The sequence below is a fragment of the Rana temporaria genome, chromosome 5 (assembly GCF_905171775.1).
Source record: "Rana temporaria chromosome 5, aRanTem1.1, whole genome shotgun sequence".
Classification (NCBI taxonomy): Eukaryota; Metazoa; Chordata; class Amphibia; order Anura; family Ranidae; genus Rana; species Rana temporaria.
In genome coordinates, this window is record NC_053493.1 from 164,260,768 (window position 1) to 164,288,720 (window position 27,953).

General features: G+C 47.3%; 1 protein-coding gene across 1 annotated transcript in view; it reads right to left on the reverse strand.

Annotated features, from left to right (window-relative positions):
- Positions 1-27,953, reverse strand: part of ABCA13 (ATP binding cassette subfamily A member 13) — a 410,714-nt gene that overhangs the window by 84,204 nt on the left and 298,557 nt on the right. Inside the window, exon 11 of the mRNA XM_040354439.1 lies at positions 17,386-17,480. Within this exon, the coding sequence (XP_040210373.1) occupies positions 17,386-17,480 (95 nt within the window). The remainder of the gene's footprint in view (positions 1-17,385; positions 17,481-27,953) is intronic.

The following is a 27,953-nucleotide window of genomic DNA, read 5'->3' on the forward strand; positions in this document are numbered from 1 at the left end:
GATGGGCTGGGAGGGGGGAGGGGGAGGTATGTTGGCGGGGCCACCGTTGTGACCCTAATAGGTTTTTGAGATGTGTACAATGGTTTAGAGATGTAAGGGGACATATACATGTTGCTATAAAGAGAAGGGGAAACCCGTATGATACTGCAGTAATGTGCCTGCTGTATTTCTATACTACCCTGCTGGTCCGACAGTACTACACCAGGTGACGCCATGGCATCAATTAAATTTCTGACGTGGAAGGTCAGGGGGCTGAGAAATAAAATTAAGCGCACTGCAGCTCTGGCCTATTTAAAAGCACAAAAAGCTAATATAATGGCATTGACCGAGACGCACGTCACAGGTCACCTGCAGGCAGCACTAAAGCGCCCCTGGATCGGCTGGGCGTATCATAGCACGCATACCAGCTTCTCCAGGGGGGTGTCGTTACTAGTGACAAAGGCCACCCCATTTGAGTTACTGTCCTTGGAGTCGGATCAGCAGGGAAAATATGTTTTTGTAAATGCCCGTGTGGGAGGGGTCCCTATGCTGCTAATAGCGTGCTATATCCCCCCCCCCCCATACAGCTCGGAGGTTGTCACGATGGGCCTGGCATTTATGGCTAAATACCCGACGGTTCTGGCTGTGTGGATTGGGGACTTCAACATGACCATGGATCCAGTTATGGACAGACCAGCACAGGTGGGTGGGGATCCAGGGGGGCCCAGAATGACTAGACTGGGCCGCCTGGTGAAGGAATTTGCCTTGACAGACATATGGAGGCTTAAAAACACAGAGACTAGGGCATACACATGCCATTCCACCAGCCGTGCCACAATGTCCCGTATAGATTACATCCTGATATCAACGCCCCTTGTGCCCAGGGTGGGGGGGGTGGGGTTTGCTCCTAGAGCTTTATCAGACCATTCACCATGTTGGATGCAGCTGTCTTTGCTGAGGGAGGCCCCTGGAAGGGTGTGGAGATTGAATCCATTTTGGTTGAAAGCCCTGCAAGATCACGACAGCATAGAGCGGGAGTTAAAGTTCTTTTTCCCAGAAAACCAGGACCCTTTAACACTTAACCCCCAGTGGGATGCATTTAAAATACACGCGAGTAGGGTGCTAGACACTAGAATTAAAAGACTGAAGCTTTCCTCACAGGTAATAGTGCATGAATCAGAGGAAGCGTTGCGGAAACTAGAAGAATCATTTAATACACTACCCACCCCGGAGAATTTGGAAAAGGTAAAGGTACAAGCCAGAGTAGTAACGCAGCTGCACATGGAGAAAGCCAAACAGCGCATCTTCTTTTGTAAAACACGGGTATATGAGCATGGGGAAAAGGCAGGGAAGATGCTGGCCTATCTGGCCCATCTGGAAGACAGACCACCGGTGGTGGTGTCTCTGGCTGAGCAGGACGGCTCGTTGGTCACGGACCCCCCGCAGGTGGCGGACAGGTTTATGAGATTTTACAGAGACCTATATACCTCCCAGAGTCGACGCACACCGAGAGAAATACAGGCATATCTTCATGCATTGCAATTCCCACAGTTGAAGGCAGAGCAGGTGCAGCAGCTTGAAGCCCCTATCACCGCCCAGGATGTTGCGAACGCAATATCACAACTAGCCAAGTCTAAGGCCCCAGGTTTGGATGGCCTGCCACTAGAGTTCTATGCCACTTATTCCGAAACACTGGTACCCAAGTTGCGGGATGTTTATCACTCCATTTTTGACTCAGGTATCCTCCCTATTAGGGATGAGCTCCGCGTTCGATTCGAACGTATGTTCGAATCGAACATCGGTCGTTCGATCGTTCGTCGAAAATCGAACAAAACGGGTCGTTCGCGCCAAATTCGAATGACACAAAACGTCCCATAATTCACTGGGGCGTTGAGCGCTGATGATTGGCCAAGCATGCTGTATGTCCCGCATGCTTGGCCAATCACAGCGCTCAAAAAACGAAGAGCCATAATTGGCCAAAGCCAGGGTGGCTTTGGCCAATTATGGCTCAGGGGGATTAGTACACGCCCCCCACTATAAAAGGCAGCCTGCACGGCTGCCTAGTGTAGTGTGTTGGCGGTTCTAGAGAAGATCAGTCAGTCAGACAGAGAGAGATAGAGAGATAGAGACACAGGCCCAGATTCACGAAGCTCAGCGCATCAATAGGCGGGCGTATCGCAACGCAGATACACTAGACCGTCGAAACTTAGAGAGGCAAGCAGCCTATTCAGCAAGCAAATGCGCGCTGCGATGCGCCATCGTAATGTAATTTTGATGGCGTAACCCGACGTAATTCAAAGTGGGAAGGAGGTGGGCGTGATCCATTTAAATGAAGCGTGACCCCATGCAAATTAAGGTCCGAACGAACGGCGCATGCGCCGTCACGTGATCGCGTCCCACTGCGCATGCGCCCCAATTCGCCTCTCGCATTCCCCCCCACGATAACCCAGCCCACCGTTTCCGACCCAGGGCATAAATCCGCACGGACATGCGCCAGTCAAGTGCAAAAGTACACCTGCTGGTTTTGGTCGTTTGGTGTGGCTACTTTTGCTTTGTTCAGATCAAAAAAGATGTCTGAGGCTGGCTCGAAAGATAGGAGGGAAAAAAACTTTATTATTGAGGAGAAGGCGGTGATTATTGATGCCATGAGAAAATATAACAAGTTCCTCCACGGCAAGGAAAGTGGCTCGACCAGCAAGGTCCGTAAGGATCAAATCTTGGCACAGATTGCAGCGGAGGTGAGTGCCCTTGGCTATGCCAACCGGACCCCAGACAAGATCGCCAAGAAGATCAACGACCTGCGGCGTCTTGTGAAGGAGAAGGTGGCCAAGATAAAAAAACACAGTAGGGGCACCGGAGGTGGACCAGCCCTGAAACTAAGACTGACACCTGATGAGGAGGTCATTGCCAGGTGCCTGGAGAAGGAGCAGGTGGAGGGCCTGGAGGGCTTCGAGTCAGTTGATCAGCCCTTGAGGACAGGTGAGTGTGTTTTTTCTTTTATCTGGTGTATAGCATGTGTGTGGGGGGGGAGTGAATATGTGACAAGTGTGTGGGTCCACCAACATGTTACTGTTTTGTGTCATCCACAGATATGCAGGATGAAGCGGGCCCATCCTCGGCTGCTGGCCAACCAAGCCCATCCCAGGATACCAGTGTCCACACCTCTCCATTAGAGGAAGTGGAGGAGGAGCACGGGCACCTGGATGATGGCATATATCTGGGGGATGAGACCACCGTCGCTGGACCCTCCCATACCTCCACCTCCATAGGGGATACCCCTCCAAGGGACTCAAACTTCATTCTAACCCCCCCAAGGCCCTCAAATGTGGGATCCCCCCCAAGGGCCTCCACCCTTTTGGGAAGCCCCCTAAGGGCCTCCGACCTTTTGGGAAGCCCATCCTCCCTAAGGGAAGTTCCCTCAGGGTCCTCCCCATACATTCGTCCCCAAGCCTCACCTGCACCCAGGAAGGCAATTAGGAAGACGAGGGGTGATCCTGATGCCTTAGAAGCCACTTTGGCTATGGACCTGGCCAGGCAGACCCAACATGTGGGTTCTGTTGCATGTGATATGCGCCGGGTGGCAGCCAGCCTGGCCTCCATGCAGCAGACCCAGGCTGCTTTCACTGCCACCATTAGTGAAAATGTGCAGGAGGTCAATGCCAACAGCACTGCGTTGGTGACCTGCGTTAGGGACCTGGATGACACTAATTCAGGCCTTGTGGCAGAGGTGAGGAGCCTGGGAGTGGCCATACAGGCCAATACAGCAGCCATTGAGGCGGTGGGGAATCAGACCACTGCGGTCCTTACCCGCATAGCCCTGGCTTTAGAGGGTATCCAGGCAGCCAGGGAGAGACCGGGGGATGTTCCTCCTTCCAATGACCCACCCCCCCACCCGCGGCTGCCCCCAGGCAACAGAGGGCACGGAGCCTTGGCACTAGGCGTAGTACACGTCGGGCCAGATGAGTGCCATTTAGATTATTTTATTTTTATATTCAATTTGATTTTTGGTTATTAATTGATACTCATGATATGAGTGATATTTTGTTATTATGATACTCGATTGGAGTTGTATTTATTTTATTATTATTTTGGATATATATATTGACAATTATTTACAGAGAAACATACAGCAACATAATTGGAGCCTTGACGTGGCGTTGCTGCTCCCAAGTACCGCACGGTGTACTTCGGTCTAATCCAATATATTGGTGTTTGGGGGGGGTGTGTTAGGGACCACAGTGGGGTGCATGCGTGCATTAGCATTGTGACATGTTTCATGTGCGTGTTGCACGTGAAAATAAGCCTTCCACGAGGCATCTCCTGACTGCTCTTCCCTCTGCAGACGGGGGACCCTCGGTTGGGGGGGAATCTCTGGTTCGGGGGTCAGGTCATGACGGACTTCAACCTGCAGGCCCCTTCTCATGGCGAAATTGTGCAAAATGCAACATGCACCGATAATCTGGCACACAAAGTCTGGGGCATACAACAGTGTACCCCCAGACCTATCTAGGCATCGGAACCGTGACTTCAGGAGGCCAAACGTGCGCTCCACCACTCCCCGGGTACGTATATGAGCCTCGTTGTAGCTTCTTTCTCCTGGTGTTTGTGGGTTCCGGAATGGGGTCATCAGGTGGGGTCCCAGGGCATATCCAGAGTCACCTGGAAGGGAAAAGACAGGAGGATGTTAGTCATGCATGTGCCCCTCGTGATGTCTTCATCATGGGGGGGACAGTAATGCCTGACACCCATGTCACTCACCAACCAGCCAGCTGTCCCCATACACGTTCTCTTCAAATTGTCTTGGGATGTCGCTTTGCCGGTAGATAAAGCTGTCATGGGTGGCCCCAGGGTGTTTAGCACAGACGTGCCATATGAGGCCTTGAGCATCGGTTATTACTTGTACATTAATGGAATGCCAATTCTTCCTGTTACGGTACATATGTTCAGCGTCACGGGGGGGCTGGAGTGCCACATGAGAACAATCAATGGCCCCCACAGTGCGTGGAAATCTGGCTATTTTATAGAAATCGGTTCTTGCATTTGCCTGCTGGACCTCCTGGGTGGGTCTCACAATGTGGTGGGACATCCGTCTCAGGATAGCGGGTACAACTTGGTGCACGCACCTACTCATTGTGGATTGGGACATCCCAGCCAAATTTCCACTGGTTCTTTGAAATGATCCACTGGCTAAAAAATGCAGGGTTGCCATGACCTTGAGCAGTGGCGGCACTGCTTGTGATCGATGTGTTGGGCTGGTGAGGTCATCCTGCAGGGATCGTACTATTTCCATGATGGCTTCAGTGTCAAATCTCAACAAGCGAAACACCTCCGATTCCACCATGCCAAAGAGGTCCATGCGATCTCGGGGTACCCTCTCCTGTGCCCTCCTCCTCCTCCTGCGTGCGCGTAGACGCCGTAGTAGTATGACCACGGCTGCCCCTGACATGTTGGCACACAGATGTGTTGTCCTGCAAGTGTTGTTGCTCAGCTCCTCTGTCACGCTGCTGCTGTTGCTGCTCTCCAGCTGACCTGTGCAAGTCCGTTGCAAAGTTACCCCTGCTTTTATGAAGGGTAACTTTAGATCGGGCTAGCAGCTTACGCGCACCGCGCGTAGCCTACGACGGACAATCGTACGCATGTGAATCGGCATTTCTCCCTCATTTGCATAATTGAATAGCTAATCAATGGGAACGAAGAATACGCCTAGCCTAAATATGCGCCTAAGTTTCGCCGGCGGAGGACAGTTGCGTTGGACGGGTGAAGCCTAAGTTCACGTGTATGTGCTTCTGTGGGTACCGCGCATCGATACGACGGCGCACATCTACACTTACGCCGCGTATCTCGAGATACACCGGAGTATCTCTTTGTGAATCTGGCCCACAGTGTCTTAACCAGATAGATAGATAGATAGATAGATAGATAGATAGATAGATAGATAGATAGATAGAGTAGTTAAAAGTACAGTTTGTAGAGAATATATTCACATCCTTAGGCGTTGTCAATATATTTATAAACTGTACAGCTCAGCTAGTTTATCTATTAGTATCTGTCAGGCAGGAGATTGTTCTACATGCAGCGCTCTAACGTGTTGTATTGCCTGCATTAGGGATTTACTTTAAATATAATTATTCTGTGTTATTTAACGTGTGCTAGTTAATTGCACACACAGACGCATTACCTGTTACTGCACGTGTGCAATTTATTTGCACAGAAGCGCAGTCGCTGTTAATGCAACTGGGCTATTGAATTGCACAGAAACGCAGTCGCTATTACTGCGTGCGTGCTGTTTAATAGCAACTAAAGGCAGTTGGTGTCACTGCGTGCGTGCTATTAAATCGCATTTGGCCGCAGTCGCTATTACTGCGTGCGTGCTGTTTAATAGCAACTAAAGGCAGTTGGTGTCACTGCGTGCGTGCTGTTAAATCGCATTTGGCCGCAGTCGCTATTACTGCGTGCGTGCTGTTTAATAGCAACTAAAGGCAGTTGGTGTCACTGCGTGCGTGCTGTTAAATCGCATTTGACCGCAGTCGCTATTACTGCGTGCGTGCTGTTTAATAGCAACTAAAGGCAGTTGGTGTCACTGCGTGCGTGCTATTAAATCGCATTTGACCGCAGTCGCTATTACTGCGTGCGTGCTGTTTAATAGCAACTAAAGGCAGTTGGTGTCACTGCGTGCGTGCTGTTAAATCGCATTTGGCCGCAGTCGCTATTACTGCGTGCGTGCTGTTTAATAGCAACTAAAGGCAGTTGGTGTCACTGCGTGCGTGCTGTTAAATCGCATTTGACCGCAGTCGCTATTACTGCGTGCGTGCTGTTTAATAGCAACTAAAGGCAGTTGGTGTGACTGCGACTATTTTGTTACTTTACACTTGAGCCAAGTCGCTCTTACTGTGTGGTTGCTGTTTAATACCATCTGAACGCAGTTGGTGTGACAGCGACTATTTTGTTACTTTACACTTGAGCCAAGTCGCTCTTACTGTGTGGTTGCTGTTTAATACCATCTGAACGCAGTTGGTGTGACAGCGACTATTTTGTTACTTTACACTTGAGCCAAGTCGCTCTTACTGTGTGGTTGCTGTTTAATACCATCTGAACGCAGTTGGTGTGACAGCGACTATTTTCTTACTTTACACTTGAGCCAAGTCGCTCTTACTGTGTGGTTGCTGTTTAATACCATCTGAACGCAGTTGGTGTGACATCGACTATTTTGTTACTTTACACTTGAGCCAAGTCGCTCTTACTGTGTGGTTGCTGTTTAATACCATCTGAAAGCAGTTGGTGTGACAGCGACTATTTTGTTACATAACACTTTAGCCAAGTCGCTCTTACTGTGTGGTTGCTGTTTAATACCATCTGAACGCAGTTGGTGTGACTGCGACTATTTTGTTACTTTACACTTGAGCCAAGTCGCTCTTACTGTGTGGTTGCTGTTTAATACCATCTGAACGCAGTTGGTGTGACATCGACTATTTTGTTACTTTACACTTGAGCCAAGTCGCTCTTACTGTGTGGTTGCTGTTTAATACCATCTGAACGCAGTTGGTGTGACAGCGACTATTTTGTTACTTTACACTTGAGCCAAGTCGCTCTTACTGTGTGGTTGCTGTTTATTACCATCTGAACGCAGTTGGTGTGACATCGACTATTTTGTTACTTTACACTTGAGCCAAGTCGCTCTTACTGTGTGGTTGCTGTTTAATACCATCTGAACGCAGTTGGTGTGACAGCGACTATTTTGTTACTTTACACTTGAGCCAAGTCGCTCTTACTGTGTGGTTGCTGTTTAATACCATCTGAACGCAGTTGGTGTGACAGCGACTATTTTGTTACTTTACACTTGAGCCAAGTCGCTCTTACTGTGTGGTTGCTGTTTAATACCATCTGAACGCAGTTGGTGTGACTGCGACTATTTTGTTACTTTACACTTGAGCCAAGTCGCTCTTACTGTGTGGTTGCTGTTTAATACCATCTGAACGCAGTTGGTGTGACTGCGACTATTTTGTTACTTTACACTTGAGCCAAGTCGCTCTTACTGTGTGGTTGCTGTTTAATACCATCTGAACGCAGTTGGTGTGACAGCGACTATTTTCTTACTTTACACTTGAGCCAAGTCGCTCTTACTGTGTGGTTGCTGTTTAATACCATCTGAACGCAGTTGGTGTGACATCGACTATTTTGTTACTTTACACTTGAGCCAAGTCGCTCTTACTGTGTGGTTGCTGTTTAATACCATCTGAAAGCAGTTGGTGTGACAGCGACTATTTTGTTACATAACACTTTAGCCAAGTCGCTCTTACTGTGTGGTTGCTGTTTAATACCATCTGAACGCAGTTGGTGTGACTGCGACTATTTTGTTACTTTACACTTGAGCCAAGTCGCTCGTACTGTGTGGTTGCTGTTTAATACCATCTGAACGCAGTTGGTGTGACATCGACTATTTTGTTACTTTACACTTGAGCCAAGTCGCTCTTACTGTGTGGTTGCTGTTTAATACCATCTGAACGCAGTTGGTGTGACAGCGACTATTTTGTTACTTTACACTTGAGCCAAGTCGCTCTTACTGTGTGGTTGCTGTTTAATACCATCTGAACGCAGTTGGTGTGACATCGACTATTTTGTTACTTTACACTTGAGCCAAGTCGCTCTTACTGTGTGGTTGCTGTTTAATACCATCTGAACGCAGTTGGTGTGACAGCGACTATTTTGTTACTTTACACTTGAGCCAAGTCGCTCTTACTGTGTGGTTGCTGTTTAATACCATCTGAACGCAGTTGGTGTGACAGCGACTATTTTCTTACTTTACACTTGAGCCAAGTCGCTCTTACTGTGTGGTTGCTGTTTAATACCATCTGAACGCAGTTGGTGTGACATCGACTATTTTGTTACTTTACACTTGAGCCAAGTCGCTCTTACTGTGTGGTTGCTGTTTAATACCATCTGAAAGCAGTTGGTGTGACAGCGACTATTTTGTTACATAACACTTTAGCCAAGTCGCTCTTACTGTGTGGTTGCTGTTTAATACCATCTGAACGCAGTTGGTGTGACTGCGACTATTTTGTTACTTTACACTTGAGCCAAGTCGCTCTTACTGTGTGGTTGCTGTTTAATACCATCTGAACGCAGTTGGTGTGACAGCGACTATTTTGTTACATAACACCTGAACGCATAACTATGGCTGGAAGGACAAAGAGAGGCAGAGAGTCACGAGGGCAAGCAGGCTCTGCATCTAGAGGTAACGCTGGTGATGGATGTGGTGCATCCTCTTCAGCACGTGGCCGTGGCCGCTCGTCCTTCTTTTCGGGAGCTGGCCGTGTTGAGCCTCAACATGCTGAGAAATTAGTTGAGTGGATGACCAAGCCGTCCTCATCCTCCTCATCCTCTCTCACACAGACTGATTATAGTTTGTCTGGCAAAGCAGCTGCCAAGGCGTCCTCTACCCTCTGCACAATGGGATCACACAATCCTTCCCTAGTCCCACCGTGTCCTCCTGAGGAGTCCCCCGAACTGTTTCAACACAGTGTTGGGTACATGCTAGCTGAAGATGCACAGCGTTTTGAAGACTCCGATGACGGAACACTGATAGAGGAAGGCATTGATGTGAGCCCAGGGAGAGGGGGTGGCCGAGAGGGACAACAATCTGGGAGTGATGTTCCCCCAGCTGGAGCATACTGCCAGGTTGTCGCCAGTGATGATGAGGAGGGAGGGGATGATGAGGTCATTGACTCTACCTGGGTGCCTGGTAGGAGAGAGGAGGAGGAGGAAGAGGACGAGGCACAGGCACATCTTCAAAGAGGCAGGAAGCCCTCCAGGGGTCAGCTTAAGGGCAGTACACCAACTGCATTACGTGGCGCTGCTGTGTCTCAACGGTACAGCAAAAGTTCTTTGGTGTGGGCCTTTTTTGAAACCTGTACATCAGATGCTACCTTTGCTGTTTGCAACATATGTCTCAAGCGTATCTCGCGTGGCCAAAACATCACCCGCTTGGGCACCACATGCTTGTCCAGACATATGTCGACCTGCCATGCAGCTCGTTGGCAGGCATACCAGAAAGACCCACACCAAAGACCAAAGCGGTCCTCCCCTTGCCCTTCTGTGACCTCAAACCCCACTAGACCCCTAGTCCTCTCTGCAGCCTGCACCGAAGGTGTAGAAATAGGTGTGTCACAACGTAGTAGTGGTAGTACATCCGGCCAATCTACTGATATTACCAGACAAATTTCCCTGCCCCAGCTGCTGCAGCGCCAAAAGAAGTACGCTCCCAGCCATCCACATGCCCAGCGGTTGAATGCTAGCTTAGCAAAATTGCTAGCACTTCAACTGCTACCTTTTCAGTTGGTAGATTCTGCCCCCTTCCGTGAGTTTGTGGAATGTGCAGTACCTCAGTGGCAAGTACCCAAACGCCACTTTTTTTCACGGAAGGCGATTCCGGCTCTCTACCGGCATGTGGAAGGCAATGTCCATACCTCGCTGGACAGGGCGGTCAGTGGTAAGGTGCATCTTACCGCTGACTCATGGTCCAGCAGGCATGGACAGGGACGTTACCTGTCTTTTACGGCCCATTGGGTGACTCTGCTGGCAGCTGGGAAGGACGCAGGTCAAGGCACAGTAGTTTTGGAGGTTGTTCCACCACCACGCCTCCAAAACACTACAACTGCTTGTGACACACCTCTCTCCTCCACCCCCTCCTCTTCTTCTTCCTCTGTGGCCTCTTCCTGTGGTGATGTTGGCTCAGAACCAGCCGTGCTCCGTAGGCGTACGACGGGCTACGCAGGAATGCAGGCCAAGAGATGCCATGCGGTCCTAGAGCTGGTGTGCTTGGGAGACAGGAGCCACACTGGGGAAGAGGTTCTTTCAGCTCTGCAGGGGCAGGCTCAGAGGTGGTTGACGCCACGCCAGCTGAAGCCTGGAATGGTGGTCAGCGATAATGGCACCAACCTCCTCTCTGCCCTGCGATGTGGAAAACTCACCCATGTGCCCTGTTTTGCGCATGTTCTCAATTTGGTGGTGCAGCGGTTCTTGGGCAGGTACCCTGGCTTACAGGATGTCCTGAGGCAGGCCAGGAAAGTCTGTGTGCATTTCCGGAGGTCATATAATGCCACTGCTCGGCTGACAGACCTCCAGAGGGAATACAACCTGCCCAAGAACCGCCTAATCTGTGGCATGCCCACCAGATGGAACTCTACGTTGGCCATGCTGCAGCGGCTGCACACGCAGCAGAGGGCCATCAATGAGTACCTGTGCCAATATGGCAGCAAAACTGGCTCAGGGGAGCTTGGGTTTTTTTCACCACGCCAGTGGGCCTTGATCAGGGATGCATGCACTGTCCTGTCACCATTTGAGGAGGCCACGAGGATGGTGAGCAGTGACAGTGCATGCATCAGTGAGACTGTCCCGCTTATTCACATGTTGGAGCACACCCTACGTGGAATAATGGACAGGGCCCTTGAGGCAGAACAGAGGGAGGAAGAGGAGGAGTTCCTTACCTCTCAAGGCCCCCTTTATCCAGACACTGTTCCTGCTTGCCCACCTGGAACACAGGAAGAGGAGGAGGAGGATGAGGAAGAGGAGGAGGAGGAGGATTGTATCAGCAGCATGGAGGTGGAGCCTAGCACTCAGCATCAACAGCAGCAGTCTTCAAGGGATCATTTACAGTCCCAAGGAACACGTGGACTTTTACGTGGCTGGGATGAGGTGGCTGAGGATCCTGTCGTCCTCAGTGACCCAGAGGACTGTGCCCCGAATGCCTCTGCAAACCTACGCTGCATGGCCTCCCTGATTCTGCAAAGCCTGCGTAAGGATCCTCGTGTACGTGCTATCAAGGAGAGGGATCATTACTGGCTGGCAACTCTCCTTGATCCACGTTACAAGAGTAAGGTAACGGATCTTATGTTGCCATCGCAGAGGGAGCAGAAGATGAAACTACTGCGGGAGGCCTTGCAGAAGGGTCTGTGCAATGCGTTCCCAGAACCGGGGGGATTACCAAAACCTGACCCTGGACAACGTCTTGCTGAGGCTTCGGTGAGTCAGAGAAGGAGCGGTGGAGAAGGTGGCCGTCTGACCGATGCGTTCAGACAATTTTTTAATCCGCAGCCCCAAGGTCTGACCGGTTCCAGCAACCATCGCCAGCGTCTGGTTTACATGGTCCGGGAATACCTAGCGGCAAGATCCGACTTGGACACCTTCCCCACGAAAAATCCTCTGGCTTACTGGGTCTTGAGGATGGATCACTGGCCAGAGCTTGCACAGTACGCAATTGAGCTACTGGCTTGCCCTGCATCCAGTGTTCTTTCAGAACGTACATTCAGTGCTGCTGGAGGCTTTGTGACCGATCACAGGGTATGCCTCTCCACCGACTCTGTTGATCGACTGACCTTCATCAAAATGAATCAGGCTTGGATCAACACCGGCTACCAAGCACCTGATGCTGATGTTACTGAATAAGAATTTTGTGTTGAAATATCAGATCCCTTTGAGACTGCTGATGCTGAGTGACTGTCCTGTTGTGCTGCTGATGGAATATCCTTCTCCTCCTCACTTTTCATGCTGTTAGCTAGTAAGAAATTTTGTTTTTCTGTGCTCCGCCACCAGTGCCTAAGGCCTAATTTTTCTGCCCCTGTTTAACAGGGGCGCCTAATAACAATTTTTGATGCAATACTTTGCACGTGGCTCCTTGTTGCGCTCCAATTACAGATATTGGGAGGGGTTGCAGTGTTATGTTGCGCCTACGGACACATTTTTATGCCCCTGTGTAACAGGGGCGCCTAATAACAATTTTTGATGCAATACTTTGCACGTGGCTCCTTGTTGCGCTCCAATTACAGATATTGGGAGGGGTTGCAGTGTTATGTTGCGCCTACGGACACATTTTTATGCCCCTGTGTAACAGGGGCGCCTAATAACAATTTTTGATGCAATACTTTGCACGTGGCTCTTTGTTGCGCTCCAATTACAGATATTGGGAGGGGTTGCAGTGTTATGTTGCGCCTACGGACACATTTTTATGCCCCTGTGTAACAGGGGCGCCTAATAATAATTTTTGATGCAATACTTTGCACGTGGCTCCTTGTTGCGCTCCAATTACAGATATTGGGAGGGGTTGCAGTGTTATGTTGCGCCTATGGACACATTTTTATGCCCCTGTGTAACAAGGGCGCCTAATAACAATTTTTGATGCAATACTTTGCACGTGGCTCCTTGTTGCGCTCCAATTACAGATATTGGGAGGGGTTGCAGTGTTATGTTGCGCCTACGGACACATTTTTATGCCCCTGTGTAACAGGGGCGCCTAATAACAATTTTTGATGCAATACTTTGCACGTGGCTCCTTGTTGCGCTCCAATTACAGATATTGGGAGGGGTTGCAGTGTTATGTTGCGCCTATGGACACATTTTTATGCCCCTGTGTAACAAGGGCGCCTAATAACAATTTTTGATGCAATACTTTGCACGTGGCTCCTTGTTGCGCTCCAATTACAGATATTGGGAGGGGTTGCAGTGTTATGTTGCGCCTATGGACACATTTTTATGCCCCTGTGTAACAGGGGCGCCTAATAACAATTTTTGATGCAATGCTTTGCACGTGGCTCCTTGTTGCGCTCCAATTACAGATATTGGGAGGGGTTGCAGTGTTATGTTGCGCATACGGACACATTTTTATGCCCCTGTGTAACAAGGGCGCCTAATAACAATTTTTGATGCAATACTTTGCACGTGGCTCTTTGTTGCGCTACAATTACAGTATGTTTGAGGGGTGCCCTTTTTTCTACAATTTTGCTTTCCCAAAAAGATAATGCCACCCCCCCACCACCCCTAAAATAATCGAGATATTGTTCCCACACAGCACGTGCGCAACCAGTATTAAATTACTTTGTTCTTATAATAATTTAATGTTGTGCAGGGACATTTCTAAACATGTGCCACTACTAGAGACACACAGCAGGTGTGATATTTGAAGGAATTTTTCATTTTTTTTTTTCACTTTAAACATCATTAAAATCGCTGCTCCGCAAAAACGTCCGTTTTTAAAATATTTTTTCGATTGATACATGTTCCCTGGGGCAAGACCCGGGTTCTGAAAGACGTTTACCAACATTAAATTGAATATTGGTCTTTAAAATGATCGTTTTTGAATTCGAACGTTCGAGTCCCATAGACTTCAATGGGGTTCTAAATGTTCGCGCGAACCCGCGGTCTGTTCGAACGTTCTGATGCGAACCGAACCCGGGTATGTTCGGCTCATCCCTACTCCCTATGTCTATGCAGGAGGCTCAGATCATAGTCCTTCCCAAACCAGGTAAGGATCACAGGTATCCCGAAGCGTACAGACCCATATCTTTATTGCCGGTCGACATCAAGATATTGGCTAAGATTTTGGCCTCCAGGTTGAATGTGGTGATTCTCTCCCTGATACACCCGGACCAGACCGGGTTTATGCCGGGCAAGAATACGGCCATGAACATCAGGAGACTGTTCATGAATATACAGGCACAACATGACAATGTAGGGACCAGGGTGGTGGTATCCTTGGATACGGCCAAGGCCTTCGACTCTGTCGAGTGGCTGTATCTGTGGGAGTGCCTACGGTGTTACGGGTTTGGCCCGAAATTTATTAAATGGGTACAGCTTCTGTACCAGACACCCAGGGCCAGAATTTTTGTCAACGGGTGGCTGTCAGAACAGATTGCATTGGAACGGGGCACGAGACAGGGATGCCCCCTGTCACCGCTATTATATGCCCTGGCGGCAGAACCGCTGGCCATGGCAATTAGGGCAAGTCCAGATGTGATAGGCCTCAGAAAGGGGGATACATGGGAAAAGATAGGATTATATGCAGATGACACTGTCCTCTATCTGGCAGATCAGGGACCATCACTAAGGGCAGCTCTACTTATAATAGAAGAGGCGGGTACATATTCAGGGTTAAAGATTAACTGGGACAAGTCCCGAATCCTTCCGCTGGATCAGTTTCCCCCTCAGGCGTCGTCCCCGGAACTACCTTTGCAGAGGGTGGCGGAGGTTAAATATCTAGGGGTGAGTGTAACCAGGAACCTCAAGGATTATGTCCCCCTGAATGTAGAACCCCTATTTGCCATTATTAAAGCGCGAACACAGGCATGGGCTAGACTACCCCTGGGAGTAATGGGCAGAATAAATCTAGTGAAAATGATTTTATTACCCAAAATACTATATATGGTTTGGCACGCCCCATTGTACATACCTCTGAAAGTGTTTAAACAGATGGAAGCGCTCCTAAATTCATTTGTGTGGGGGTCAAGTCGATACAAGTTGGCGTGGCATATACTTAAAAATCCTATATTGGAGGGAGGATGCTCCCTTCCAGATCTGCAAGATTACTATATTGCATCGCAATTATCCCACGTCTACCATTTTAATACATCAGAAGCACAGAGGCATAGATCATTAGTATGTAACAGACCAGGTAGCCCTCTCCATACCCCGGTACAGGCTATATTCAGGACGGGACATGGAGGGTGTAGGACGGCGCACTTTGGGGCTGACATGCTGATACACCAACAAAAAATCTGGGATATAGCCCTTAAAAAAATGGACAGAACGCACGTGCACTCTCATTCACCACTGTGGAGAAACGGAAGTCTACCCGAATTGGGAACAGTTCCGGACCCGGGGATATGGGCGGCATATGGAATACTTTTCCTATCCCAGGTCCTCACTGAATCAGGCCCTAAGTCCTTTACGCACCTTCGGGAGGAATTCTCTCTTCCACCCCAATTCATTTTTCGGTACCTGCAGCTTCGGCATGCACTTAGAACACAAATGGAACAGGTCGCTGTAGATGTGAGTAGGCCGCGGGTGCTGGATGTTATTTTTGGGGCCGAATCAACAAAACTCACATCTAATTTATACTATACAATCCGACTGAAAAAGGTAGGCAAGGTGTCACAGACAGCAAAGACGAAATGGGAACAGGACCTGGGACAGATAGATGACACTGACTGGGGTGAGATATTGGAGGGAGTAAAGACGTCGCCCCCCAAACTATCGGACAGGCTAACTCAGCTATATATAGTTCACCGTGCTTACCTGACGCCCAAGAGACTAGCAAAATTCCAACCCACACGGAGTACTGCCTGCCCCATGTGTGCTGCTGCGGAGGCCTCGTTCTGCCATTTGCTGTGGCAATGCCCAGACATACAGGCCTACTGGTTGCAGGTAACAAAGAGGGTATATGGAATTAGGGTGGCATGGTTGATTTGGTGAATGTATTGGGTTTATGGAACGTATGGGGTATCTTCTCCTATGTGTAATAAGGTTGAACCCTTGTGTAAAGGGACTGATGTGAAACGGTATATGAACCTACACTGTAAATTGTATATCTGCAGATCTGTATCAGGCATCGCCTAATGTTAATCAAATGCCTAACATGTATGTGCCTTTTATTTGTAACATCTCAATAAACTTGGTTTTGAAGTTAAAAAAAAAACATTTTGCTTATCTTGCAAAACGCTCTCAAACCAAGTTACTCTCAAACCAAGGTTTTACTGTACTCTATTTTGAAATTATCTCTAAGCACTACTATAGTACCCTATATACTATGGCCCAGATCCACAGAGTACGCAGGCGTATCTACTGATACGCCGGCGTACTTTCAAATTACCCGCGTCGTATCTTTGGTTTGAATCCTCAAACCAAAATACGACGGCATCTGGGTTAGATCCGACAGGTATACGTCCTTGTATGCCTTTCCGCTCTAAGATGCAATACTTCGGCGTCCGCTGGGTGGCGTTCACGTCGTTTTCCGCGTCGGGTATGCAAATGAGCTATTTCCGACGAACATACGCGCGGCCGTCGCATTCTCTTACGTCGTCTCTAGTCTGCTTTTTCTGGCGTATAGTTAAAGCTGCTTTTTTGCGGCGTATAGTTAGATTTCTCATGTTAAGTATGTCCGTCGTTCCAGCGTCAAAATTTGAATTTTTTATTTTTTTTGCATAAGTCGTCTGTGAATCGGGATGGACGTAAGTCACGTCTAAGTTAAAAAAATGACGTTGTTGCGCAAAGCACGGCGGGAAATTTTGAAACAGAGCATGCGCAGTTCATTCGGCGCGGGGACGCGCTTCATTTAAATTAATCACGCCCCCTAATCGCCAATTTGAATTCCGCCGCCAGAAATACACTACGCCACCGTAACTTACGGCGCAAATTCTTTAAAGATTTGAAAGAACGCCAGGTAATGTATGGCGGCGTAGCGTATCTCTGATACGCTGCGCCTATCCATTTCTATGTGGATCTGGACCTATGTTTTGTATTCAATAAGTCTTTTTTTTAAAAGAGACAATCTACAAAATAAATTAATCAAAAAGAATGCAAGTGCAGCCAAAAGAAAAATCAACATCAAGTAACAGCAGTTTCTATTTGAAAATATCTCACCTGTGTCATTCTACTAACAATGCCATTCACTTGAGATTGATCCATAGATCCAGATTTAAGAAGCTGAGCTGCTACTTGAACATATTTTAAAGCCTCTAGAAAATAAAGATTTATATTAACGATAAAAAGGTATTTATCCAAATGAAAAGTAAAAAGTACAGTTTGCAGACACTCATGTGCAATGTAAAAAAAAATAGCCATCAACCTTTTTTTCTTAATAGGCTGACATATGAAATATAAATTGAAATATGTATTTTAAACAGTGGTAATAATCCAAAAATATTTCAAATAAAAATAAATATATGCACATTATTTATTAACTGTTTACAATTAGAAATGTTATAATGAGGCTGATTTACTAAAGGAGTTAAAAATAAATTACTTATTGCAACAGAAATTCTCTTGTTTGGACAATTGAAGTAAATATGAAGTAAATATGAAGTAAATATTTTACTGCGTGAAGATTCAACTCTTTTAGTAAACCGTCCTAAATGTATCTACCTAAAATATGTTCTTCTAGAACAGGGGTCTCCAAACTGCTGCCTGAGGGCCAGATGTGGCCTTTTGCTAGCCTTTATCTGGCCCTTGGGACACTATTTCTTCCACTGATTATGAGGCGCTATTCCTCCCACTGACACCAACAAGGGGGTACTATTTCTTCCATTGATACCAATGATGGGATGCAATTCCTCCAAATAGGGACACTACTCCTTCTCCTACTGACCACTAGCCTTGAGGCCATATTTTTTCTCACTGATGCGGGGAACGAGACATTTTCTGCCCCCGCCGGCCACAATCAGGCCCTCCTAATGTCTCAAGGACAATAAACTGGCCCTTTGTTTGGAAAGTTTGGAGTCCCCTGTTCTAGAACACACTTTTATCCCTCTTTTGGCCCCTCAATGATTCCCATTTCACACGTTCATATAAAATATACTGTGGTAACATTATAAATGGGATCTGGTCATTGGTCATTCCAGCACTGAAGATTAGAGGACCAGATTACTTGCTGTCACAAAGATGCTGGTCAGGGTAAGTGTTAGCGTGTGTTTAAACCTCATCCACCGAAACAAAAAAAAAGAAATACATTCTTCATCTGCAATGGGGGGAAGGTTTACACAATTAAAGTTTTTTTTTAATTCCCAGACATTAGTTGGACTTGTTCTGCATTGCAGAACGCTTTTCTTAAAATATATGAGAATATTTACATCAAAGATTTAGAAACTATAAACATGCTAATAATGAAAGAATGAAATGTAAGCAGCAAGAAGTTAGGTCTAAAAGTTACCTATCCTAAAAAAAAATTCATAATCTTGTCCAATTAATAAGATCTGACTGACACTACAGTTTGTTTAGAAGGCTATAAAACATTGACGTCTAGCCTCATATCTTACGTAAAAAAAAGAGATTTTTAATACAGCTTACCTGTAAAATCTTTTTCTTGGAGTACATCACGGGACACAGAGCGGCATTCATTACTATATGGGTTATATGGAGTACCTTCAGGTGATAGACACTGGCAATCTCAAACAGGAAATGCCCCTCCCTATATAACCCCCTCCCATAGGAGGAGTACCTCAGTTTTGTAGCAAGCAGTATGCCTCCCAAAATGGTCCCCAAAAGAGGGGTGGGAGCTCTGTGTCCCGTGATGTACTCCAAGAAAAAGATTTTACAGGTAAGCTGTATTAAAAATCTCTTTTTCTTTATCGTTACATCACGGGACACAGAGCGGCATTCATTACTATATGGGATGTCCCAAAGCAATGCTTACAATGAGGGGAGGGAGAACATCTCCAAGACAAAAGGATTTAATTTAGAGATATACTCAAATCATAATAAATCCAACTTAGTTGAGAAAAATAATCTTAAATTTTAAATTTAACTCAAAAAAAGAGGAGCCCCCGGAATCCGAGGGTCTCAAACTGCAGCCTGCAGCACTGCCTGCCCGAAGGCAGTATCAGTATTCCTTCTTACGTCCAACTTGTAGAATTTTGTAAATGTGTGGACAGAAGACCAGGTTGCCGCCTTGCAAACTTGAGCCATAGAGATCTGGTGGTGTGCTGCCCAGGAGGCGCCCCTGGCTCTAGTAGAATGAGCCTTTAATGATACTGGAGGAGGCAACCCCTTCAAGCCGTAGGCTTAATTGCTTAATCCACCTAGAAATGGTGGACTTTGCAGCTGCCTGCCCCTTCTTGGGCCCATCCGGTAAAATGAACAGCACATCTGTTTTCCGGATCTTCTTTGTAGCTTTAAGATAGGCCTTCATGGCCCTGACAATATCCAAGGTATGCAGCAACCCTTCCTTTCTGGAAGTAGGTTTAGGGAAGAAGGATGGTAATACCAAATCCTGGTTCAAATGAAAACTGGATATAACCTTCGGTAGGAAGGAAGGATGAGGGCGTAGAACGACCCTGTCCTTATGAAAAATAAGATATGGTTCCTTACAGGATAAGGCCGCCAGTTCCGATACTCTTCTTGCGGAAACTATGGCGACCAAAAATACTAACTTCCTTGTCAGTAAAACCAAAGGAATTTCAGCCAACGGCTCAAACGGTTGTTTCTGTAAACTTGACAGAACAAGATTTAAATCCCACGGACAAAGCGGGGATTTAACAGGAGGTTTAATACGTAAGACCCCTTGAAGGAAGGTCTTAACCAGCGAGTGGGTGGCCAGCGGCCGCTGAAACCACACTGACAGAGCTGAGATCTGTCCCTTGATTGTGCTTAATGCCAATCCCTTATCCACTCCTAGCTGGAGAAAACTTAAAACTCTATCGATGGTGAACTTGCGAGGAAGCCAAAGTTTGGACTCACACCAGCCTACATAGGCCTTCCAGACCCTGTGATAAATCACCCTAGAGACCGGTTTCCTGGCTCTGATTAGGGTAGAGATTACTTTCTGAGACAGACCTCTACCCCTGAGAATCAGGGATTCAGCCTCCAGGCCGTCAAATCTAGATGCCGTAAGGCAGGGTGGAGGATCGGACCTTGCGATAGCAGGTCTGGCCTTAGAGGCAGAGTCCAAGGGTCTCCCACTACCATCCTTAGAATTAGTGAGTACCATGCCCTTCTGGGCCATGCTGGAGCTACCAGGATAACTGGTATGTGCTCCACCCGGATCCTGCGCAGCAGGCGGGGTAGTAACTGGAGCGGGGGAAACGCATAAAGCAGTTTGAACTGATGCCAAGGGCAAACCAGCGCATCGGTTCCGCAGGCCATCGGATCCCTTGAGCGGGACATGAACCCGTCTAGCTTCTTGTTGAGTCTCGATGCCATGATATCCACGTCCGGCACTCCCCATCTTTGGCAGAGTGCTTGAAAGACTTGTGGATGCAGAGACCATTCCCCCGGCCATAGAGTCTGGCGGCTTAAGAAGTCCGCCTGAAAGCTGTCCACTCCTGGAATAAATATTGCCGATATGCAGGGCACATGAGCCTCTGCCCATAGGAGAATCAAGCTCACCTCTCTCTGAGCGGCTTGACTCCTGGTTCCCCCTTGGTGATTTATGTATGCCACGGCCGTGGCATTGTCTGATTGAATTCTCACCGGGAACCCCTGCAATTTTGACGTCCAAGCCCTGAGGGCTAGTCGAGCAGCTCTGAGCTCCAAGATGTTGATGGGCAACTGCTTCTCTAGCTTTGCCCAAGTACCTTGGCGAGTGCAACCATCCAAAATTGCTCCCCAGCCCGTCAGGCTGGCGTCTGTGGTCACTATCTTCCAAGCCACTGGGCTGAAAGACTTCCCCTTCAGTAGATTCTGAGGGTCTAACCACCAACACAGACTTTGTCGGACTCTTGATGAGAGCGGCAACGGGATATCCAAGGCCTGTGGCCTTCTGCTCCATGCTGACAGAATGGCTGCCTGCAGGATGCGAGTGTGGCTCTGGGCGTATGGTACCGCCTCGAATGTGGCCACCATCTTGCCTAGTAACCTCATACTTAGGCGAATAGTCGGTTCCTTTTTGCTTAGAACCAGTAGGATGACTTTTCTCGATTTAGGACCCAGCCGAACCTCTCGAGGTATTGGACCGTGAGGGCCACTGCTCGCTCCCAGCCGGGAGACGAGTGATCTATGACTAGGAGGTCGTCCAGGTATGCTAGGATCGTGACCCCTTGGATCCTTAGCTTGGCTAGGATTGGAGCTAGGACCTTCGTGAACACCCGGGGGGGGCGTAGCCAACCCGAAGGGAAGCGCCACGAATTGGAAATGACGTGAAGCCACCATGAAGCGTAGATATCTTTGATGTGGCTGATAAATTGGAACATGAAGGTAGGCATCCTTTATGTCTATGGACGCCATGAAGTCGTCCCTTTGGAGTGTGGCAGCTGCTGACCGCACGGATTCCATCCGAAATGAGCGGACCTTTAGGTATGCATTTACCATCTTTAGGTCCAAAATTGGCCTGACATCTCCATTGGCCTTTGGGATGATGAATAGGTTGGAGTAGAAGCCCAGCCCCTGTTCCAGGACTGGTACCTCTACTATTACTTCCTGGGAAAGTAGATGATCTAATGCCGATCTTAATGCGGCTCCCTTCTCCGGATCGTTTGGAATCCTCGACTCCTGGAAATGAGGAGGAGGAAACCTTAGGAAATCTAGTTTGTAGCCTGTGGCCACGGAAGACCGTACCCACTCGTCGGGTGGGGGCGCCCCTTCATAAGGTTGGCTTGGGGGCTGGTTTTGCTGGTTTGCGAAACCACTGCCTTTTGCCTCTAACAGCCTGTCCTTGTGATCTGCTGTTGAAGCCGAAGCTTGCTTTTGCAGGAGGCCGTCGATACTGCTTAGTATTAGAGGGCCCCTGCCCAGGGGAATACTGTCGTTTAAACGCAGGCCCCTGAACCTTCTTCTTAGTTGGCAAGAGAGTACTCTTGCCGTTTGAAATGGTCTGAATGTATTTATCTAGGTCTTCTCCGAAGAGTCGTCCTCCATGGAAGGGGAACCCTACCAGGAGCTTCTTGCATGGGGGCTCAGCCTCCCAGCTTTTTAACCATAAGAGTCTTCTCATATGGATAAGGGATAACGATAAACGTGACGCTTGCTGGATAGAATCCTTGATTGCGTCTACCGTAAAACATATGGCCTTAGGGACATCCGAAAATTCTTCTGCCTGCTGAGCAGGAATAAGTTTAAGCATCTGCTTAAATTGATCCGATAATGCTTGAGCAACCCCAATCGCGGCCACAGCTGGCTGTACTACTGCCCCTGCAGCAGTGAAGGAGTTCTTAAGTAGTGCTTCCAAGCGCTTATCAACTGGATCCTTGAACACCTGTATGTTTTCTACAGGGCATGTTAACGATTTGTTAACACATGAGATGGCTGCGTCCACTGCAGGAGTAGCCCATCTTTTGGAAAATTTATCTTCCATAGGATATAGGACAGAGAATCTTTTAGGTGGTAAGAAGATCTTATCTGGCTTGTTCCAATCTTGGAACAAAACTCCCTCTAATAGAGGATGGATCGGAAACACAGCATTGCTTTGAGGCGCCCTCAGTGAGCCCAAAGCTGAAACCGTCGATACCTGGAGATCTGGTACTGGCAAGTTGAATGCCTTATGGACCAAGTCCGACAATCCTTGAATCCACCAGCTCTCCCTCAGGGAGACTGCCCCAGACTCCTCTGTATCCGGATCCTCGATCCCTGAACCTACTTGGTCCTTGTCCAAGAGGTCGTCCAATTCCCCTGAGGAAAGGACCTCCTCCTCTGAGGGTCCGCGCTCGGGCGACGGAGATCTATTCCGCTTACTGCCCCGCATAGCTGCAGCTATCATTTTTCTGCATCTCTTTTAAAGAGGTGAGTAATACCTCCTCCGTGACCATCTTAGGGTTGGACTGACTCGCGTCAGCTCCAGCCCCAGATCCCGATGGCCCCAAGGCTCCCTGTGGGGAAAGCAGCGGCATAGCTTTGTCCGAGACCTCAGACTCTCTGGGGGAATCCCCACCTCTTGTACCCTCTGACTTGTTTTTTGATGCCATGGTACAATACCGAGGTACACCTGCTACTTATTGGTACCTGGGACTTATAAATAGTTAAATGCCCAAACACCAGTTTGGGGGATAAAAAATGCTTCCTCTCCCCTAGATGACACTTTTTTTTTTTTTTTTTTTCAAATCTAGGAAAGAAAAAACATTCTGTCCCCCTGAGTAGTATTGCAAGAAAAACTATGAGATGGAAAAGAAACAGCCTATTCCTAGGCTTGAAAACAGTTTTCTGAAGACTGCAATATTCTTTCTGGCCACTGTGTGTCCTCGGCGCCCCGTGCTTGCCGTTCTGGTCTTTCCTCCCCAGTTCCAAAGTATTGAATGAGCTATATGGAACAAACAAGGAAGGGCCGTCCCTTCCTTAAGCCACTGACCCGCCCTTCCCCCCCAGCAATCTCAAACAGGAAATGCCCCTCCCGACAGGGGGGGGGGGGGGGGTGGGTTGGAAGGGAGCCTCTCTGCTCCAGCAAACTGCAGCCTGCAGCCTGGAACCACGAGGAGGTCAGCGTTTTGCCTGCTTTGCAAGCTCTGAGGAGGAAGACTGAATGGAGCATCGCCTGGAGGCTTGCAGGTAAGCACAGCTCTCTGACACACACATACACTTTATACACAGGCCCCACTCAATGCTTTTCCAACACTACAAGGGAGGTCACATCTTATGGGGAATAATACATATAGAGCCATCCTATCTTTATGATATGTGACTGGTTTGCCAGATGCAGTGCATAACTTTAGGCATGTCCCCTGTGACCCCCCAGAAAAAACCCGCTAAGAACCAAGTTCCGCAAGTTTTCCCCTCACTTACCTGCTCCATGCCGCAGGACTTTGCCAAGCAAGAGGCCCAATCTTCCCCCATCTCGGTGGGGATGTCTAGACCTTCAGGCCCTGGGTTCCTATGAAGGATCCACTGTCCTGGGCCCATATAGCACTCTGGCAACAGAAAACATTAGGCACCCAAAGGTTTCTAAGTTCTGGGCCCAGGGTCCAGCTCTCTAAAAAGAAAAGCATTATGGGCTATACCCCAAGGGTTTGGGGTCCGGTTACTGACCACTTTAGCGCTGAGGCTTTTTTGGACAGAACCGGTTAGCTCACCAAATCCCAAGGATGCGGAGGCAAGCTAAACCATGACTAACACCTAAGACACTGGCGTAAAAACTGGGGTACTCCTCCTATGGGAGGGGGTTATATAGGGAGGGGCATTTCCTGTTTGAGATTGCCAGTGTCTATCACCTGAAGGTACTCCATATAACCCATATAGTAATGAATGCCGCTCTGTGTCCCGTGATGTAACGATAAAGAAACATTATTTTTGTTTTTCTACTCACTGTAAGATACTTTTTGCTTTGTCAATTAAAGGACACACTGGAGGTTTCTGATCAATGACCACTTGGTTATAGTGCCACCTTCAAGAGTTGGACACTAAATAAAAAACAAAAGCAGAGCCTAAGGTGGCCAACCACACCAATCTGCTAGAGGCAGCTCAGTTAGTTACTAAATTGTTCATGGGGCAAATAATCTAAACTGTCTGGGAGAACCCACAAAACATCCATCAATGTACTGGCACATTAGAGTGCAGTACATCAGCTACCTGGGGCAATCTAGAACTAGTAGAAATAACTGAATGCTCTCTATCTTAATCCTGTAAAGCAGATGAGCAAAGAATTGAAAAAGAGAAAAAGGGAAAAGGCAAGACTGTACTGACCCCACAAAACTACCAGAGCATCCACTGCTTTAACAGAGAATCCTGCACCTGTTAATGAAGTATACATCCAGCTTCACTCAACTGCAATACAAGTCTTGGAACACCCCTGGGTATAAGACAAACATTCCCTGTATCCAGTCTACCTGCCAATTGGCCACCCTGGGGTGTGAACAGTTATAAAAGGGAAGTATAACCCAGGATAGAATCCTAGCTTCTGCTCTTGCCCAAGCAGAATTACTGGTTCCTCCCTGATTATTGATTTATGTTACTACCATTGTCCAACTAAATCAACAGGGTGTCTAGGACCCTTCCCAGCCGACCATGCTTGCATCTGTTGTGAAGATATTCCATGGGGTAGAATGTAGCACCCCAACTTCAGGGGAGAATTTCTGAGGCACCAGACCACAGAAAACCCTGTTTCTTGGTGTCAAGTGAGAAGGGTTGTCTAGTGATTAAACCAAGGCATCTGTTAATGATGGAACAGCAAGCATAGGGGCTAGAGTGGAGCCAAGTAATATAAAATAATTGAAGCATGTTACCCAAGATGCTCATGCAGAATCACAGTTGGGAGGCTCAGTCAGTCAGAGCTTAAGCCCGATGTTCCCTCAACAGGAAGTCATCCAGACATCCCACATGGTATGCCCTGGAAATGTAAATGGGTAGTTCAGAGGCCAGAACCTAGCTGAGTGATAGGATGTACAGTGACCCAAAAGTGCTGGAGGTCCAGCATTGATGCACTGGTAAATACAGCCAATAAAAGGTTCTTCAAGAAGTCTCCCAGACTATATACAGTATGCCTGGTAGAAACATGGGCATTGGAATTTATTTTTATTTATCACAAGGCTGGGAGAACTACAAGGATGTATATTATCCTGCCTGTCACACTGTCAATTTGATTGCAGGTCTCAAAGACTAAAGAAAATATAAATAGAACAATAACCTGAAAAAAGAAAGGAAACTAAGGTCCTTACAACTTGACATAAGATGAAAAACTGAGCCGCATCGAGCAAATGGTGGGGGTGGGGGGGGGGGTCTTGGCTACAGTCTGGAGATGCCCCTAGGCTGTGCTTTTGTTTTTTTGTCCCTGAGCTTACCTGAAGGTGGCACTTTTACCCAATGGTCAGAGATCCCAGCTGTATCATTGACTGAATTGAAAGTTAAATGGTCAAAAGATAAAAGACAAAAATAAGCAAAATTCTTGTTTTGTCTTTAGGCGTGATTTTCTTTTTATAGTGTGTGGGATCTTCTTATTTTGAATAATATATAAAGATAATGCTTTTTAATAGATCTATTCTGTGTACCCTGATCTCTTTCTATATATACACACACTCTTTAACCAGTTAAGGACCCCTTCACGCCGATATACGTCGGCAGAAGGGCACAGGCACGTACCTGTACATCGCCTTTAAGAGCATAGCTGTGGGTCGCGAGTGCGCCGCCAGCGGTGCGTTTGTGACCTGGTCCTGTTCTCCGTGACCGCGTCCGAGAGACCCGCGGACCCGATCACTGCCAGTGTCCCGCGATCGGGTCACAGAGAGGAAGAACGGGGAGAGGTGAGTGTAAACAAACATTGCCTGTTCTTCCTAGTGTGGCTGTCACTGATCGTCTGTTCCCTGTGTTAGGGAACGACAATCAGTGACTTCAATCGCACAGCCAAGCCCCCACACAGTAAGAACACTCCCTTAAGGCACACTTAACCCCTACAGCGCCCCCTCCTGGTTAACCCCCTCACTGCCAGTGTCATTTTCACAGTAATTAGTGCATTTTTATAGCACTTTTCGATGTGAAAATGACAATGGTCTCAAAAATATGTCAAAAGTGTCCGATTTGTCCACCATAATGTCGCAGAATACGTATCGGCCTATACTGAGGAAAAAATATGTGTTTTTATAAATATTTTTGGGGGATATTAATTATAGCAAAAAGTAAAAAATATATTTTTTTTTTCAAAATTGTCGCTCTATTTTTGTTTATAGCGCAAAAAATAAAAACCGCAGAGGTGATCAAATACCACCAAAAGTAAGCTCTATATGTGGGAAAAAAAGGACGCCAATTTGTTTGGGAGCCATGTCGCACGACCACACAATTGTCAGTTAAAGCGACGCAGTGCCAAATTGCAAAAAGGGGCCAGGTCCTTTACCTGCATAATGGTCCGGATCTTAAGTGGTTAAAGCTGAATTCCAGGTACAGATTTTATAACATAGTTACATGTACAATGTAGGTATGCATATGCCATACCTGTGGGATCCCTGTGAAAGCTGCAAAGAGAGAAGAGGCTACTACAGGTATTGCTGCTGTCCTTCAGGTTCCATGAGTGGCTGCCCTGCTGAAAACTGAACTCATTCACTTGTGTAGGAGCCAGTCCCAGAATACCTTGCACTATTTTTAATTAATAAAAGGCATTCTCTGATTGGACAAATGTTCTTAAAAATAAATAAAAATGTTCAGTTCACAAAAACAATTATGATATAATGGAAGTTTTTTTTTTTTTATTATTTGAAACTGATAATAGTCTCCTGAAAGCCTTCTAGTTCTATGAATCAAAATATTTTTTATTAATAATTTACTATAATATCTCCACTTATAATAGTCTACATTTTTACTCTTTTTTAAATAAAACTGATTATCTCAAAGCAGCTAGTGATATTTGTATTGGATTTGTTGAAATGCTCAGTAATTTGGTAAATTATTGCATCTGTTATTTGTATTATAACAACTGAATGTGATATTCCAGCTCGGATGAAAAAAGTTGTAAACATCTTTGTACTCATGCCATATTTACTAAATGCAAGAGATACGATGAAAATTGCGAATTGTCATCCTCAAATGAAAAAAAAATAAATACATTTATTAACCACCTCCCCCAGCCTAATTTATTGATAGGAACACGC